The 14209-nt window shown below is 36.1% G+C and overlaps 1 protein-coding gene across 1 annotated transcript; it reads right to left on the bottom strand.

Annotated features, from left to right (window-relative positions):
* Positions 1-1841: 1841 nt before the first annotated feature.
* On the bottom strand, positions 1842-11627 carry LOC104909052 (THO complex subunit 6). The gene is made up of 13 exons (XM_010698236.4): positions 11313-11627; positions 11208-11239; positions 11010-11108; positions 9669-9745; positions 8351-8396; positions 7666-7726; positions 6119-6172; positions 5837-5917; positions 5563-5602; positions 5307-5416; positions 3879-3989; positions 2677-2793; positions 1842-2160 (listed from the first exon to the last, which is right to left on the bottom strand). Exons 1-13 carry the CDS (start codon positions 11517-11519, stop codon positions 2071-2073), a joined length of 1125 nt encoding a protein of 374 aa, XP_010696538.1. The 5' UTR covers positions 11520-11627; the 3' UTR covers positions 1842-2070.
* Positions 11628-14209: the final 2582 nt, after the last annotated feature.

The following is a 14209-nucleotide window of genomic DNA, read 5'->3' on the forward strand; positions in this document are numbered from 1 at the left end:
AATCTAATACCCTAAGTCCCTAACCCTAACCACCCCTTACCCCAGCCCCCACTCCCCCACCCCTTACCCTAGCAGGCAGCAGCCCCCACCCACTCCCCCACCCCTTACCCCCGGCCACCACCCGCCTCCCCAAATACACCACCACCGAAACCCACCCCCGCCCCACCCTTTGCCCCACCACCGCCGAAGTCCACCGCCGCCTCTTCTACTCTCACCATTTTGCTTTCTCACCCTCCTTCGCACCTCGCCGGAGCCTTTTCTCCTCTCGCCCTTTTTATTTCTCTCCCTCTCGTTGCTCCTCTCTCTCGCTAGCATTTCCTCGGCTCACCGGAGCCACTTCTCCTCTCGCCAGTCTTCGTCGTTCTATTTTTCGAAGTCTTCGCCGTTCTGTTTTTCGAAGGGAAACAGGGGTTTGGGAGGAGGGTCGTCGGTCTCTGTTCTCTCGTTGGTGTGGGAGAGGGTTAAGGGCGTGGTGTGGTGTGGTGTGGTGGCGTTTCTCGCTGGTGTGGTGGCTACGCGGGAGCGGAGGGGGGGGTGGGGTTGCCGTGGAAAGGGGAGGGGTGCGGGGTGCGAAAATCCGGTCAGGGGTGGTGGGGTTGCCGGGGTTAGGTGGTGGTGGGTCAGTTGGTGGTGTTGGTTAGGGTTAGGGTGAGGGGGGTGGTGGGCTGTGGGCTAGTGGGGTGGGTTAGGTTTTTTGGTTAATTAGGTTTAGGGTTGAGAGGGTTAGTGTTAGGGTTTAGGGTAGTTAATTAGGATTAAGAGTAGATTAGGGCCTAATGACTAACGGAAGTCTAACACCATTAGTCAAAAGGGTAAGTTAATGTATTTTTTGAAAAGTGAGGAGTATATGATGAATTTGGAAATTTGAAAGGGTATACGGTACAAAAAAAAATTTGTCAGGAGTATATGGTGAAAAAACCGTAGAATCTAATGAAACTTCATACTTCCTCTAACTTTTTACTTGCAACAGTGGAGTATGAGGCAAAAATTAGGAGCGGATAGAAATATAAACAGATAAAAACAAACTCCATAGATTTAGAGAGAGAAAGAGAAAATATATTATTAAAATAATTAATATTGTAAGTAATATGCAACTTTTTGATATGAGAAAGTTTTCTAGTAAAAACAAAATAAAATCTTTTAGTTAAAGATTACCAGCAATAGTCAAAGTGAATAGTGTACATACAAAAAGTGTGTATGAAAAAAAAAAGAACAAACAATATTCGATAAACATATATATTACACGAGTACCAAGTTTGCTTGGTGTAGTTGGTTGGAGATTCACATTGTAACTTTGAGAACACAAGAGAGAATCCTCCCAACTGCGGTAGCCGGTACTTGAGGGTAGGAATTTCCCTTTCCTTTCCCCCTATTCTTAAGTGTCTAACCTACAAATACTAGACCAAGATCACCATACGAGTTGAACTCTAAACAAGGTCCTTGTCATTACTCATTACCATTAAAAAAAAATCTATCACACTAGTATAGACTATAGTAGATCACCATTTTACCCAACCGGAACCCATGCCCGACTTTCCCAAAAAGGTCCTCGCCTATAAAGTCCGATTTCAATCGATTTTGAAGCTTTTAGGCCAAAAGGCCCAATCAAATCTAGCCCTAAAAGCTCAAGCCCATTGGCCCACATTTTGAGCCGAGGCCTAGTGTATCCCAGATACCGAGTAACATACTATAAGACGAGGATTTAGAGCTTTTCCCTTCTAAATTGCTTGTCCTTGTGTGGATTATTTTTCAACAAATATTTTCTTTCGGATTCTAATACTACCCTATTATATTTTAAAATTTCAATATAATATTAAAATTAAAAAATCACTTTAAACAAGTGAATCCAATAACTATAAATTTATTTGTATGCAACAAAATTTATAACAAAAAAATCAGATTGAGCTCAATTAACAAAATGACATGTATCTCCAAAAGAGGGATGGTCAGTAATCTACTTTTTAAGATTAAACTCAATCAAACTTCTGCTTCCCCGTTAGACAAATTTACAAAGCTCAATGAAATTTGAAGCAACTAAATCATGAAAACGATTAAATCAAAGTGAAAAACTCATACAGATGTGCATCGGAATGTGCACAAATGGCTTCCAAACTGCGATATCACATCAACCAGACCTGCGTAACCAGCAACAGCTATAACCTGCCAACCAAAGATCAATAACACGGTTTCAGGAAAACAAATATAGGTTAAAGAGTTATGAATTAGCATCAATAAACAAAAAGGCCTTGCATACAGACTAAAAGTGGAAATAATAGCACAACAAAATGAAAGATAAAGAACGAGTCAATATCAAAAAATCCTAAATATAGGAGCAAACACTAATGCGTATTATGACTGGCAAAATTGGGTTATGTAGAAACATCACAATTGACAATAGGCATGAGATAACACTTCTTTTTTTTGTCTCATATCATTGATGTAAACAATATGATTGCCTTTGCCATTCTCGACATTCCAATTTGTGACACAGAGACTAGTTAGTATATGATCCAATTATCACTGAAACGTCCACAAAACTTTGAGGGTTCATGTACTGTTGAGTTTTCCACATAGTATTAATATGATTGAAACAAGTTACAATAAGCCTCTAGCATTATTAGCAACTGTAGCAAATTTTAGAAACAGAAAAAGAGCCAAAAGGTTACAGAAACATACACCCGACCGATGTAAGGAGACGGAAAATGCTGACTCAGGAGCACATCTTATTTGAGATAAAATCTTGCCATTCATGTCCATTCGACTTAGCATTGATGAAGCTCCAACTGCTAAAATCTGATACATCATCACAAATTTCAAAAACAAATTAGAGCAACATACAGAATTACTCTGCAAAATAGCCCAACCTAGATGTAAAGTGACCGACTGATGAAGTAGAATCTGCAACAGTTGCTAAAGCGTAAAGCAAAGTTTATAATTGATACACAATTCCTAATGATACCAGCATGTAGCTATTATGGTCCAATTATTACATATGAATGAAGGGATCAAGCCAAAACAGCAATAAAATATATGCACTTGAACAGCTATATCTAAAAGAACTTAACTAGTCAAAATAGAAAACAAATAAAATTTTTAAATGAAACAACAATCAAAATGAAAAGGAGCTGAAGAAATTTAGTAAATGAACCATGTCTTGTTTCTAGCTAGGGTATATATCAGTGAATAAGATATATTTTGATAAATTAATAAGGGAGGCCACTACATTGTTTCTGAATCTAAAGCCTGCTAAGTTAGAATCCATCTTAATCAAATTCAGGCTGAAGAACATTCAAGATTAGAGGTCAAAAGTTGCAGTAAACAATTCCCTTGGTACCCGAAGACTCAAATGTCAAAACTGGTAAGCATCTTCTTATCGCATCTATTCCTTAACGTTCATACAACTCTACCAATAGAACACAAGGCTCAAAAAATCTAACACAAAGTCAGACTTCCCGTAATTATGAGAAAAAATCCTGTTCCAAAAGTGAAAGATATAACAGCAATCAGAAAATTAAAATTATCAATGTGATAAAACCAAGAACCGAGAAACGGGGAACTCTTCTATATACAGGGCTGTTCAAGATGAGGACAAGTTAAACAGAAAAGACATCAAGCATTCAAGTGTTTCTTATCACAATCAAGAATGCGTACACTACACGAACATAAACAAAACAAATTTTTCAATGCAGCATCAAGTTTCAGCAAGTGTAAGAAACCAAATCTTCAAGTCATGCAAGCACAACAGCAGTCAAGAATCTAGTAAATGTTTACGATTATGGATGGATGTTTAGTAAGTCAGGTTCTACACTCCTACTCAGAACGGTTATATTTAGTCGTAGCTGGTGAGGTACCCAATCACTAAGCAAAAAAGATCTTACATGATTGTCATCAAATACTACATCTTGGCAAGTTGTAGGAGTATGGATCCTTGATATTTGTTCCGAAGCCAAAAAATTCCATACAAATAAATTCTGTCCGCTACCACAAGCCTGCAAAACAAAAATCTACATTATGCTTTATGCAGAGCATCTGACTGGCATACACACAAAGCCTTTGGGACAGGATAATCACAGAAAGGGGGTGACAGCTATTCACACAAAAGTCCAATCCAATCCATACTGAATAAGTAATCCAGATTGGATGTACTTATAAGTCGTATTGACTGGACTCTGCTTTACTCAAATTAGATTTTCGGATTGGATCGTATTAAGGGTATTTGGACCAAACAAACCGGTCAAAATCGAAAATATATGGATATTTGATCCACTGTAAGAATTATAAAATGTTGATGTTATTTTTAAAAAAAAAAAAAATTGACTTCTAATATGACTGTTTATTTTAAGACTTATTTTTAAGGTTTATCAATTAAATTTATATCTGTAAATAGGCCCAATATCAGAACCAAGGTCCATGAGCCAAAAAAAATAAATTAATTCCATATATTTTGTTCAGAATGAATTCAAAGTAGCAAGACCCAAATTGGATTGGACTTGGTGGAAATTCGGAAAGACAGCAACTCAAAATCCATAAATTGAAACTTACTTCGAATTCTATTCGACTCGCAAATTCAAATCGAAAACCAAACTTTCACCCCTTACAAAAAATTATTTAAATGAAATAATGCAGATATGTTAGGTACTTGGGCTACAAATTATATCACAGAGAAACACATTTTATATGACTAAGTATGCACTTACATTAGCAGTAAAGCAATGGACTCAAAATAGAAACAATCAACAGAGGATGAGGCAAAGATCTAAACTGGAAGGAAGATACTAATGCTGCACTCTGATTAACCACCAATGAGAAACCAAAAAATGCCAAGATGCCAAAGAACTATACTTCCAATTACAGAATAAGATAACTTTATGTCACTTTTTCTAATTTCATCAAAAGGAATCAATGATTCAATCAAACAGATTCCTGTCAGAAATTTAATAGCAATATGGAAACCCTGAACGAAACTATGAGCCATGTCAGCTATTATTCTTCTGCCGACAAAGTGATAAGCATCTAATATGTGCATCATAATTTGTAAATCTTAACTCGTCAAAGGTACAGTCAAATGCATCTTGAACTTCTCGATCTGTTGGCAACAAATTTTCCACTAAAAGAAGGATATGTAAAAATGCTTCTAGAAAGCAGCAAGAATTAATGATGAAACCACTGCTGCACTAACTTTTTTACAGCAAAGTATCACAAACTCATTCAAGCATGCATGCAGATCTAATGAGGTGTATAAAATGGAATTTCAATTTCTGAAAAATAGATACAGTAACTAGAAAGCCAGGAACTTCAAACTTTACCAGCCAACTCTCACTTGCATCGAGAGTAATGCAACTGACACATGAAACTTCCTTTAGGCTCTTATCTCGCTCAGGAGATATCACCTGAACACACTTTCCACTCCGACAATCTGAGAGAAATCAAGAAACATCAGCTGGTATTGACTTATTACAGAGTTAAGAGTCACAAGAACATGAAAGCAGTGCACCAAGAAAAGAGCAAAAAAGTCGTGTGAACAAGCAATGTTACAGCATGAGCATAAAATCACCATCATACCCCATATTCTTGCCGTACCATCCTCCGAACCAGTTATGATCTGAAAGCCAGAAAAGCAGTAATGAGGTCTACTTTTTCATATCAATATCAGTATTCCACTTCATCTACATAGAATGCAAATATTGAACACCTAGATATACACAATCAAATTTCATTACTAGTAGCTTCGCAACTCAATGCAACGGACAACAAGAAACAATATTTTCTTTTAATGAAAGCTCAAAAGGGGGTATTCCAAAGAGTCACCCGTTTGAATTTTGCCATAACGCTTTACCTGATTGCTGCTTTTGCGAGCAACAATGCAATGCAGATAGTCCAAATGTCCCTTAAACACTGTCTTAATCTTACTCGTCTCCTGAGAAGGATGCAGAAGGGACTGGTCAAATACAGAAGAATGATGTATTTTTTATCGACAATGACATTGTCTTGAATTCTGAAATAAAGTTTTCTATATAAGAAGACAAAGTGAGTAAAGAAATAAGAAAATGTGCCAATAATCAATCATAGAAAAATATTACATGTGTTTCATGTGTAAATTGAGACACGAGAAAATTACCACATCCCAACAGTATGCACAAGAATCACCAGCAGCTGCATATATGGATCCTCCCTGATTATGACCAAAAGAAAACATCGATTTCATAAAAAAAGGTGAAAATTGTAATATAGAATAAAAGCTTTGTTTAAGAGTTGAAAAACATTAAAATTCTTAGATTTGTTCAATGAAGAATCGTTTTCTGTCAAGAAAACTTGAAGCAAGCTCTTTATAATCGATCAAACGCAAGCATCCCCTCTATAGAGAATGATAATTCAAACAAGTTTCAACTGGACCATTCTATGGATTATCAATATCTATATAGTGATACACAAGGACAAGGCATCCATTTGCTTTTATTCATCTCCTCCTTTGTCCAGATTGACTATTCACAAATATTAAGGAGTGTCATTAACTAAATGAATCTTAGAAATGCTTCCTCTGTCCCAAACTACTAGATCCATTTGCTTTAATTTATGGTACCCAAGGCAAACTTTTGGCTGTTAATATTTTTTGATTTTGTATCAACGATTTCTGAAAAGTTCAAAATTTGAACAAAAGATACAATTGAAACGATCCTAACAAATCCAATATGATAGTTCTTTATTCTTATATATTAGTGCCTAAACTTTGTATTCAGTAGTCATCAAGAAAGGAGCCACTTAAAGAGCGCATAGTAACCAACCCAAACACATCAGAATTCAGAAGTCAAACTTTGATACTTGGACTAAACGAGTAACCCACTCTACCCATATCAACACAACATGAACTCAATTTTCGACACTAGATATGTCTCTGACTAGAGGAAAAGTAATGGACAAGGCATCCATCAAATAACGAAATGAAACTTACCTCCTCTGTCTACCATACCGGAACGACATCAGTCAATCATCTCTCCAGCACAAAAAACCCAAATTTTTATAGATCTAAGTACATTTCAAAACCCTAAATCAAAGGATTGACCCATCAAGCCACAAGGAAGAAGACCATTTTAGGGCCTCCAATCCTTTAAGAAAGGGGATTCCAAAATGGTATTCTTGTGGTGACTGGCTCATAGGTGGCTGCCAGGGAGAGATGTGAGTCCTCCACAAAGAAAGGTAAAGGAGGAAGGTGACAGATGACAAGCATATAGAACATATGGGGAAAAAGATGTGGGGTTAAAACTCTATAAGGGGGTGGTGTTGTGGGGGGGGGGGGGGGGGAGGCCAAGAGTCAGAAACTCATAACAGACAGTTCATACTTTACTACTCTTTCTTACACATATCAATATCTTCTTCTTCTTGAAATATTCTTTGATAAGTTCAGATAAATACCAAAAAGTTCCACTGAGGCTACCATCAATTCACAACTCAAATAAGTTCCAATAATTTCAAAAAACTGTTTTTCTGGTGAAAAGAACAAAGCTACAGTCAACACCCACACAAGCACACTTAAATAGTTGAAACATTGTGAAACTTATGTACTTGAGTCCTTGTCCATAAACTTGAATCAGATAGAGATTAGTAACCTTAAGACACTAAAACCTCTGAATGATAAACTGAAGAACTAGCAAGACAATCGTTGAGAACCTGGTGGTCAACAGCAATTGCATTGTTCTCAGAGATTGGAGGCATAGCATACCATGGACCCCTGGTAAAATATAAGAAAAAACATAATTAAAAACTAAATCAAGCATAAAGAAAGGATACATTAACATGTGCCGTAAAATTCTAATTTTCGGGAGACCCTGATTACATGGGAACTGCATAGTGCATACTTAGCATCAGAATGATGTTACACATGATGACGGGAATCGTACAAATAAGTTATTCAACATTCTTGGTGTGACTGAAATTTGTGTATACGAATCTTAATTCTCCAGACTGCCACATCCTAAAATTACCTAACACATACCATGATGATCCGAATCTTGTGAGGTCAGGCATTCACATGGAAAGATAGTCCACTAGTTCCAGGATAACATCCTGAATTCAAAAATCTGTCTATGAGCTACTGGGTTTAGTTCAGTAGTTCCCCTGCTTATTATAACCTCCAGACATATTTGGGAAAATGGAGAAATGTTTCTAGTATCTGTGCCCTCACAAAGTGGAGAATAGGAAAGCATTTTGAAAAGGTAAATAGATATTCCTAAAATAAATCCACACAAAGCCATATAGAGTTATGACAATTAACAGAATAAGTGCACACATGTACTATTCAATTAAATGCAAGCAGTAAGAGTTATAATATATTAACAAAATTAGAACTAGTAACCTGTGTTGCGGATTTATCAAATCAATGACTGGTTTTACATGGGAGCCTGCACATACATCAAGAAAACAGAGATTGTTAAGTCTGATTATAACAGAACATTCTAATATAACTGGTGGGAGAACTAAGCAAAAGTAATGTCGGATGGGACACATGCTAGGTCATAGCAGTTACCATTAAATCCAAGGATGTCTAATTATAAATCAGATGTGGTCACGGTGAACAGCTAGTTGGAATGTCAAACTGAATCTAGATTCTAGGAAGATGAATTCAATCCATATCTATTTTACTATATACTATTGGTTGTCTTTTGAAACTTCAACCACCTTATCTTATGCAGTTTTAATAAGATCGCCTTTTATATACAAGGTCATTCTGTTGAAGTAATAGTAGTTTATAATTTATATGTCCACAAAAATTTACCAAAACGAAAATTATGACGAGGGTAGCAGAGCAGGGAAGCAATAACATGGTGCTGATTCTTCTCCAGTCGACTGCCAGCGTCTTGATCCTAATAAACCCCCCCCCCCCCGATTACCAATCCCAAATTCTCGACCCAAACCAAAATTGTATTTGATGTTACATGACCCAAACTGAAACTGACCCGACCTAACCCAAAAAGTAAGGTGACTAGAATTGATTAATTAGTCTTAATAAACTAGCTGACAACAACCCATTTATGACCTGACAGAGATAGGCCCAATTCCACCTAAAACCGGACTGAATGACTCATGATGCAAATATGTCCTGAAATAAACACGATTCACACAATTTGCATAGGCCACCTCTATCTTAGGACACCACCAAAGAAGTGGGAGATGGAAAAGACCGGGGGGGGGGGGGGGGGGAGCGAGGAACTCTTAAGTCGCAATTATGTCTCTTCAAGAGATATAAATGAGAGGGCAGTTCAATATGATGCTCCCTCTCGTTTATCTCTATATCTCCTCCCCGGCTCCATAGACTAAATAGCCCATGCACGAGCACAAAATTGCCATCACAATCGGGGTGTCCTTTCATGAAGTTAGTCTATTATAAACTGATCCTTCATTAGATAATAACAAGCACTGGATATTTGACATTTTCACTTCAACATCCATGGAGTTCCCTTCAACTTATATTAGATCTTGTTAAGCAGAAGTCAGATTCAAAAAGCAGAAGCTCGTGCACGTAAAATAAGTTCATATATCTAAAGGGGACTAGTTCACAAGCTTAGTTACACCATCCACATTTTAGCTAATGCTACACTCTAGAAATATAAAATTAGACTAACAAATGCTAAAGTAACCTGACAGAATTGCCCACATGAAACAAGACATATCACCTTGTTCGTGTATAGGTGTCTCGGCCTCCTCAAGCTCCTTCCATTTCCACCCTCGTATCCGACCATCATCTCCACAGCTGGATTGTAAATTCCAACATTTGTTTAATTTTCCCAAACCCCATATCTTGATGTTACCATTTAATATATCTTTATGCATTCAGATGCAAAAATAAATAATAATAACACAGGTACAAAAGCAAAGCGTTTACAGGAATAAGAGCTGCTCTAGCTTCAATGCTCAAAAACAAGTTTCTGTATGTCCTGCCCCTTCTAATTTGAAAAAAGCTGCTTGTTATCAAGGGTCTAACAGATACATCCTCTTTAAAATTGTAGGGGTAGGGCTCAAATAACCTCTTTGCAGTTCTACGGGAAGGGCTGCACACATTTGATCTTCTCCCCAACTTCTTTGTAGGCAAGAACCTCATTAGAGGCTTCGAGATCTTGGGTAAAGGTTTGGTATGGTAATTTGAAGCAACTATATTTTCTATTTTAATTGATTCGGTCAACTTCTAAAGTCAGATAAGACTACCTTCGATCACATATTCTCAAGCTCATCTAATGAACCATAGTCAGCATAATCTTCTAAAAATAGACTTCCAACTTGGTAATAGCAGATCCAATGTTATATTTAAAATGCTAGCAACTTTGTAATATTAAGGGGGTACAACATCATCTAAACTCAAAATCAAAACAAGAATTCAAAGTAAAGTTTTCTTGGAGGGGATTGTTGCTAATAAGATCTACCTCCGTTTTCCTAAGTTCTACACACTTGCATTTTAGACCGTCAAAATGCATACGCTTGACAATTAATATATACATAAATATATTAACCTAGATATCACACAATAATAAGTTAATAGTTCTATTGTCTAAAGGAAAACCTATAAATATCAAATATTAAAAAAGGAAAAACAAATAAAACATGTAAAAACTAAGGGTGATAAAGAATCAAGCATGTTCGTGAACAGTTTGAGCTCGGCCAGTTTAACATTTGGCAAAGCTCGACTCGAACAAAGTTCGGCTTGTTAAGCTTCGAGCTCGGCTCAAGCTCGAATAAACTTAACGAACACAAGCCGAGCATACTACACTTCGGGATCGGCTCAATCGATAAGCATCCCTAGACCCTAGGGAGTACTACACATAAACAAGTAATATAGTATGGTGTAATTCACCTTGAATGTTGGTTTTTCCATGATCATATAGCCAAATGCTAAGTACTCCATAATACAAGCAGCATTTTCCTATGCTTAATTAATAATCACCTTAATCCAACAATCATTGCAAGTTAAATTCACTAACAAGAACAAAGGAAAAAGAAAAAGAAAACCGAAGAAAACGAACCTCAACAACAACGAATCGGCATCATCGCCGTAAAATTTAACATCATAAGCAGGCCCCTCATGCGCTTGAAGAAAGAAATTAGGTTCAGCAGCAAGCACTCTAAAAACCCAATTTCACACAAATCATTCATCACAAAACACAACATCAAAATCATCACACAATACCAATTAAACCAACCAAAATGTAGAGAGAACTCACTGTCCGGGGATCAAAATGCCATGTCGCAATTCCTGCAATCATAAACTAAAAATCAAACGCGAAAACACCAAAAATTGAGGAAATTGAGAAGAGAAGGAGGCGTACAGCGGAAGAGAGTATTGAGGAGAGAGAATAAGCGGCGACAGAACCATCACTGGAAGCAGCAACGACAATGTCGGGGTTAGAATTAGGGTTAGGGTTGACGGAAGGAGCGAAGATGGATCGGAAAACAGTGCGGCAATGAGTTTCTCTCTCCTGAAGAATGGTGTTTCTGTATGCGTCTTCGTCCCAATTGGTGACGTCCATCACCATGATAAGGTTGTCGGATTTCTCAGTTTTAGCTCCAATATTGCTGCTTTGGCATAGGAGTAAGAAGTGTATGTGGAGTTCTCTACTCTTCTCCCTCCAAAATTGTGTTGGATGAAGGTTTTAAATTGTACTCCCTCCATCCCAATTTAGTACTACCTCCGTTCTCTTTTAGTTGCAACATTTGACAAATTGCACTATTTATATTCTCTTATTTGACCACATTTATTGATTTATATGTTAAACAAAATATAGTTATGTGGGGTCTTGTTTGATTCATTTCGATGTAAGCTTTCATAATATCAAATTTTTATAATTTTTACTTACATATAATTAGAGATAAAACGATTTGAAATTGTACATTGGCAAGCGTGAAAGTCAAAACATTGCAACTAAATAAAAACATAGGTAGTATTACATTTTGACCGTAAGCACTATTCACATCATAATTTTGACTATCTTTTATTCTATTATTATATCTATAAGAAAAAAACATAATCATATTGGATCTTGTTTGATTCGTCTTAATTTGTATTTTTCAAATACATTTTTATAATTTTTTCATATATGTAACTCAAGATATTAGTATTCGAAGTTCCATCTCGTAAACTGTGAAAAAGCAAATGTAACAACTAAAGTGGGACAGAGGGAGTAATAAGTATTTCCTCCGTCCCATAATATAAGTCATGTTTCCTTATAAGGTGTTGATAAGTGCGTTTTCTAACGCACTTTATGACCTCCTTTTGGTTTGTTTTGGTCCCACTTATTCCCCTTTCTTCCCTCTTTTTCCTCACTTTTCCCTTCTATTTCATTCACTTGATCATAGTGACATTTTGCTAGATTTTCGATCTATTTTGATCGAATGTCTAGCACATATGCTTTCACCATGTTTTCTCGTGTTTTTATTGCAGGTATGACCCTTTTTGGGGTCGAGTAATGCGAGACATGGCTTAAGGGAACGAGCTAGAGAATGCGAGGGAGCTTGAGGTGCGTTTGGAGTCCCCCTGCACACGATGGTGCGCCCGCACATGCTACTGGCTTAAGTGTTTGTTTTAGTTTTAGCACTTACGTTTTATTCTAGTTTCTATAGAATATTTTAGGGTTTTGTATTAGAGAGAAAACACTTTAGTTTGATAGAGAATTGAGATCATCGATCCTAGTTTGTGATCCCATTGACATCAAAGATACTTTTCATTGAATTTTAATTCAAAGTTTCAGTTTTTAATTCATTTTCTTAGTGTTTGTTCTTGTTTTTAGATTATTTTAGATCTTCATTCTCTTAGTTTCATAATTGTAATTTTTATTAGTTTAATCATTTCTTAATCATGTTTAGCCTTAGATTAGTCATAGATTTTATGTTTAATTGCTTAAATTCCATGATTAGTGAGTAGTTTTATATCTAGGTTAGGGTGAAAGTATGAATTAGGGTTTTAAATGTGTTGTTGATGTGATTGTGATGTTTAAAGAAGTTTATGCATTGATTTTGGTGTTTTGAGACCTTAGGATAGATATTGATCACATTTATACTTTGGTATTTTAATTTCAAATGTTCTTAAATCGAATTTTGAACTCTTTTATCATCCCCAAGAATCAACTTAATCTCTAGGCCAGGATATTGGGTAGAAATTAAGGGGATCCTTCATTAGGGGTTTTCCGAACTTATTGAATCTCTTAATCAATTAACTAAAGACCATTCGAGAGATGATTTAGTTGATTGATTAAGTAATTACTCTTGAGGACTATTCGAGAGAGGACTCGAGTATTTTAGAGGAAAACTAAACCTTGCATACTCGTCTTCGTTGCTTCACAATCGCATTAACAATCATTATCCGTTCTTATTCATACTAGTAACCTTAACTCTAGTGTCTTCCTATCTGATTCATCAACTCTTGTTATTTGCTAGTTCTAGTCTTTAGCTAGTCATAATCGTTACAAAAACTTTTCAAACCCCCAAATACCATTCAATTAGGTAGTCTGGACTTTATAGACTTTAATTGATCCCAATTTCCCTGTGGATCGACCCTCGACTGCCCTTACTATTTTCTTAGTAATTGCTCGTTAGGTTTTATAAATATTTTTTGGAAAGCGGTTTTTGGTGCCTTAACGACACACTAAAAACATCTTATCAGGTGTCCTAAAATATAAGTCTTATTTCTATTTTCAATCAATAATTATGTCCAAAATACCCTCATGAAAATAGTTTAATTTTCAAATTGTCATCATAATTTCAACTTCCAATGCATCATTATTAATGACAAAATGAAATCTTTTACCCCATTAAACTCATCTACACATCAAACCATGCAACATTAAATGACCGACTTTATTTTTGGTTAAAAAGAAAAAAACAATGTAAGTGTTTCTAAATAAAAAAATGATTTTTTTTATTCAAATAAAACAAGATTCCATTTTACCTTAATTTCCGTGTAAAAACGTAATCATGACTTATATTATGAGATGGAGGGAGTATTCACTGATTTTAAATACATCTTGTGTAATCCCCCACAATTTTAAAGAATTTTATAAATATATTTAAGTATTTATGTAGTTATATTTAAATCCAAAGGAGTTTGGAAAATGGTTTGACTTTTAAAGAGGGTTGACTATTTTAAAAGTCAAGTGAAATTATTTTTCATAGCTTGATTGTAACAGCCCGAATTTCCTGACCAGCTTACAGAGGATTAAGCACAGCAAAA

The sequence above is a fragment of the Beta vulgaris genome, chromosome 8 (genome assembly GCF_026745355.1).
Source record: "Beta vulgaris subsp. vulgaris cultivar EL10 chromosome 8, EL10.2, whole genome shotgun sequence".
Taxonomy (NCBI): domain Eukaryota; kingdom Viridiplantae; phylum Streptophyta; class Magnoliopsida; order Caryophyllales; family Amaranthaceae; genus Beta; species Beta vulgaris.

Bases quoted from the DNA above. Each gene is read 5' to 3' on its own strand.
- LOC104909052 (XM_010698236.4), bottom strand. From the start codon at position 11,519: ATGGTGATGGACGTCACCAATTGGGACGAAGACGCATACAGAAACACC. The intron at 6,173-7,665 runs GTTCTCAACGAT...GGTCATAATCAG, and splicing joins CAATTGCTGTTGACCACCAG to GGAGGATCCATATATGCAGC. The intron at 5,918-6,118 runs GTAATTTTCTCG...CATCCTTCTCAG, and splicing joins GTGCATACTGTTGGGATGTG to GAGACGAGTAAGATTAAGAC.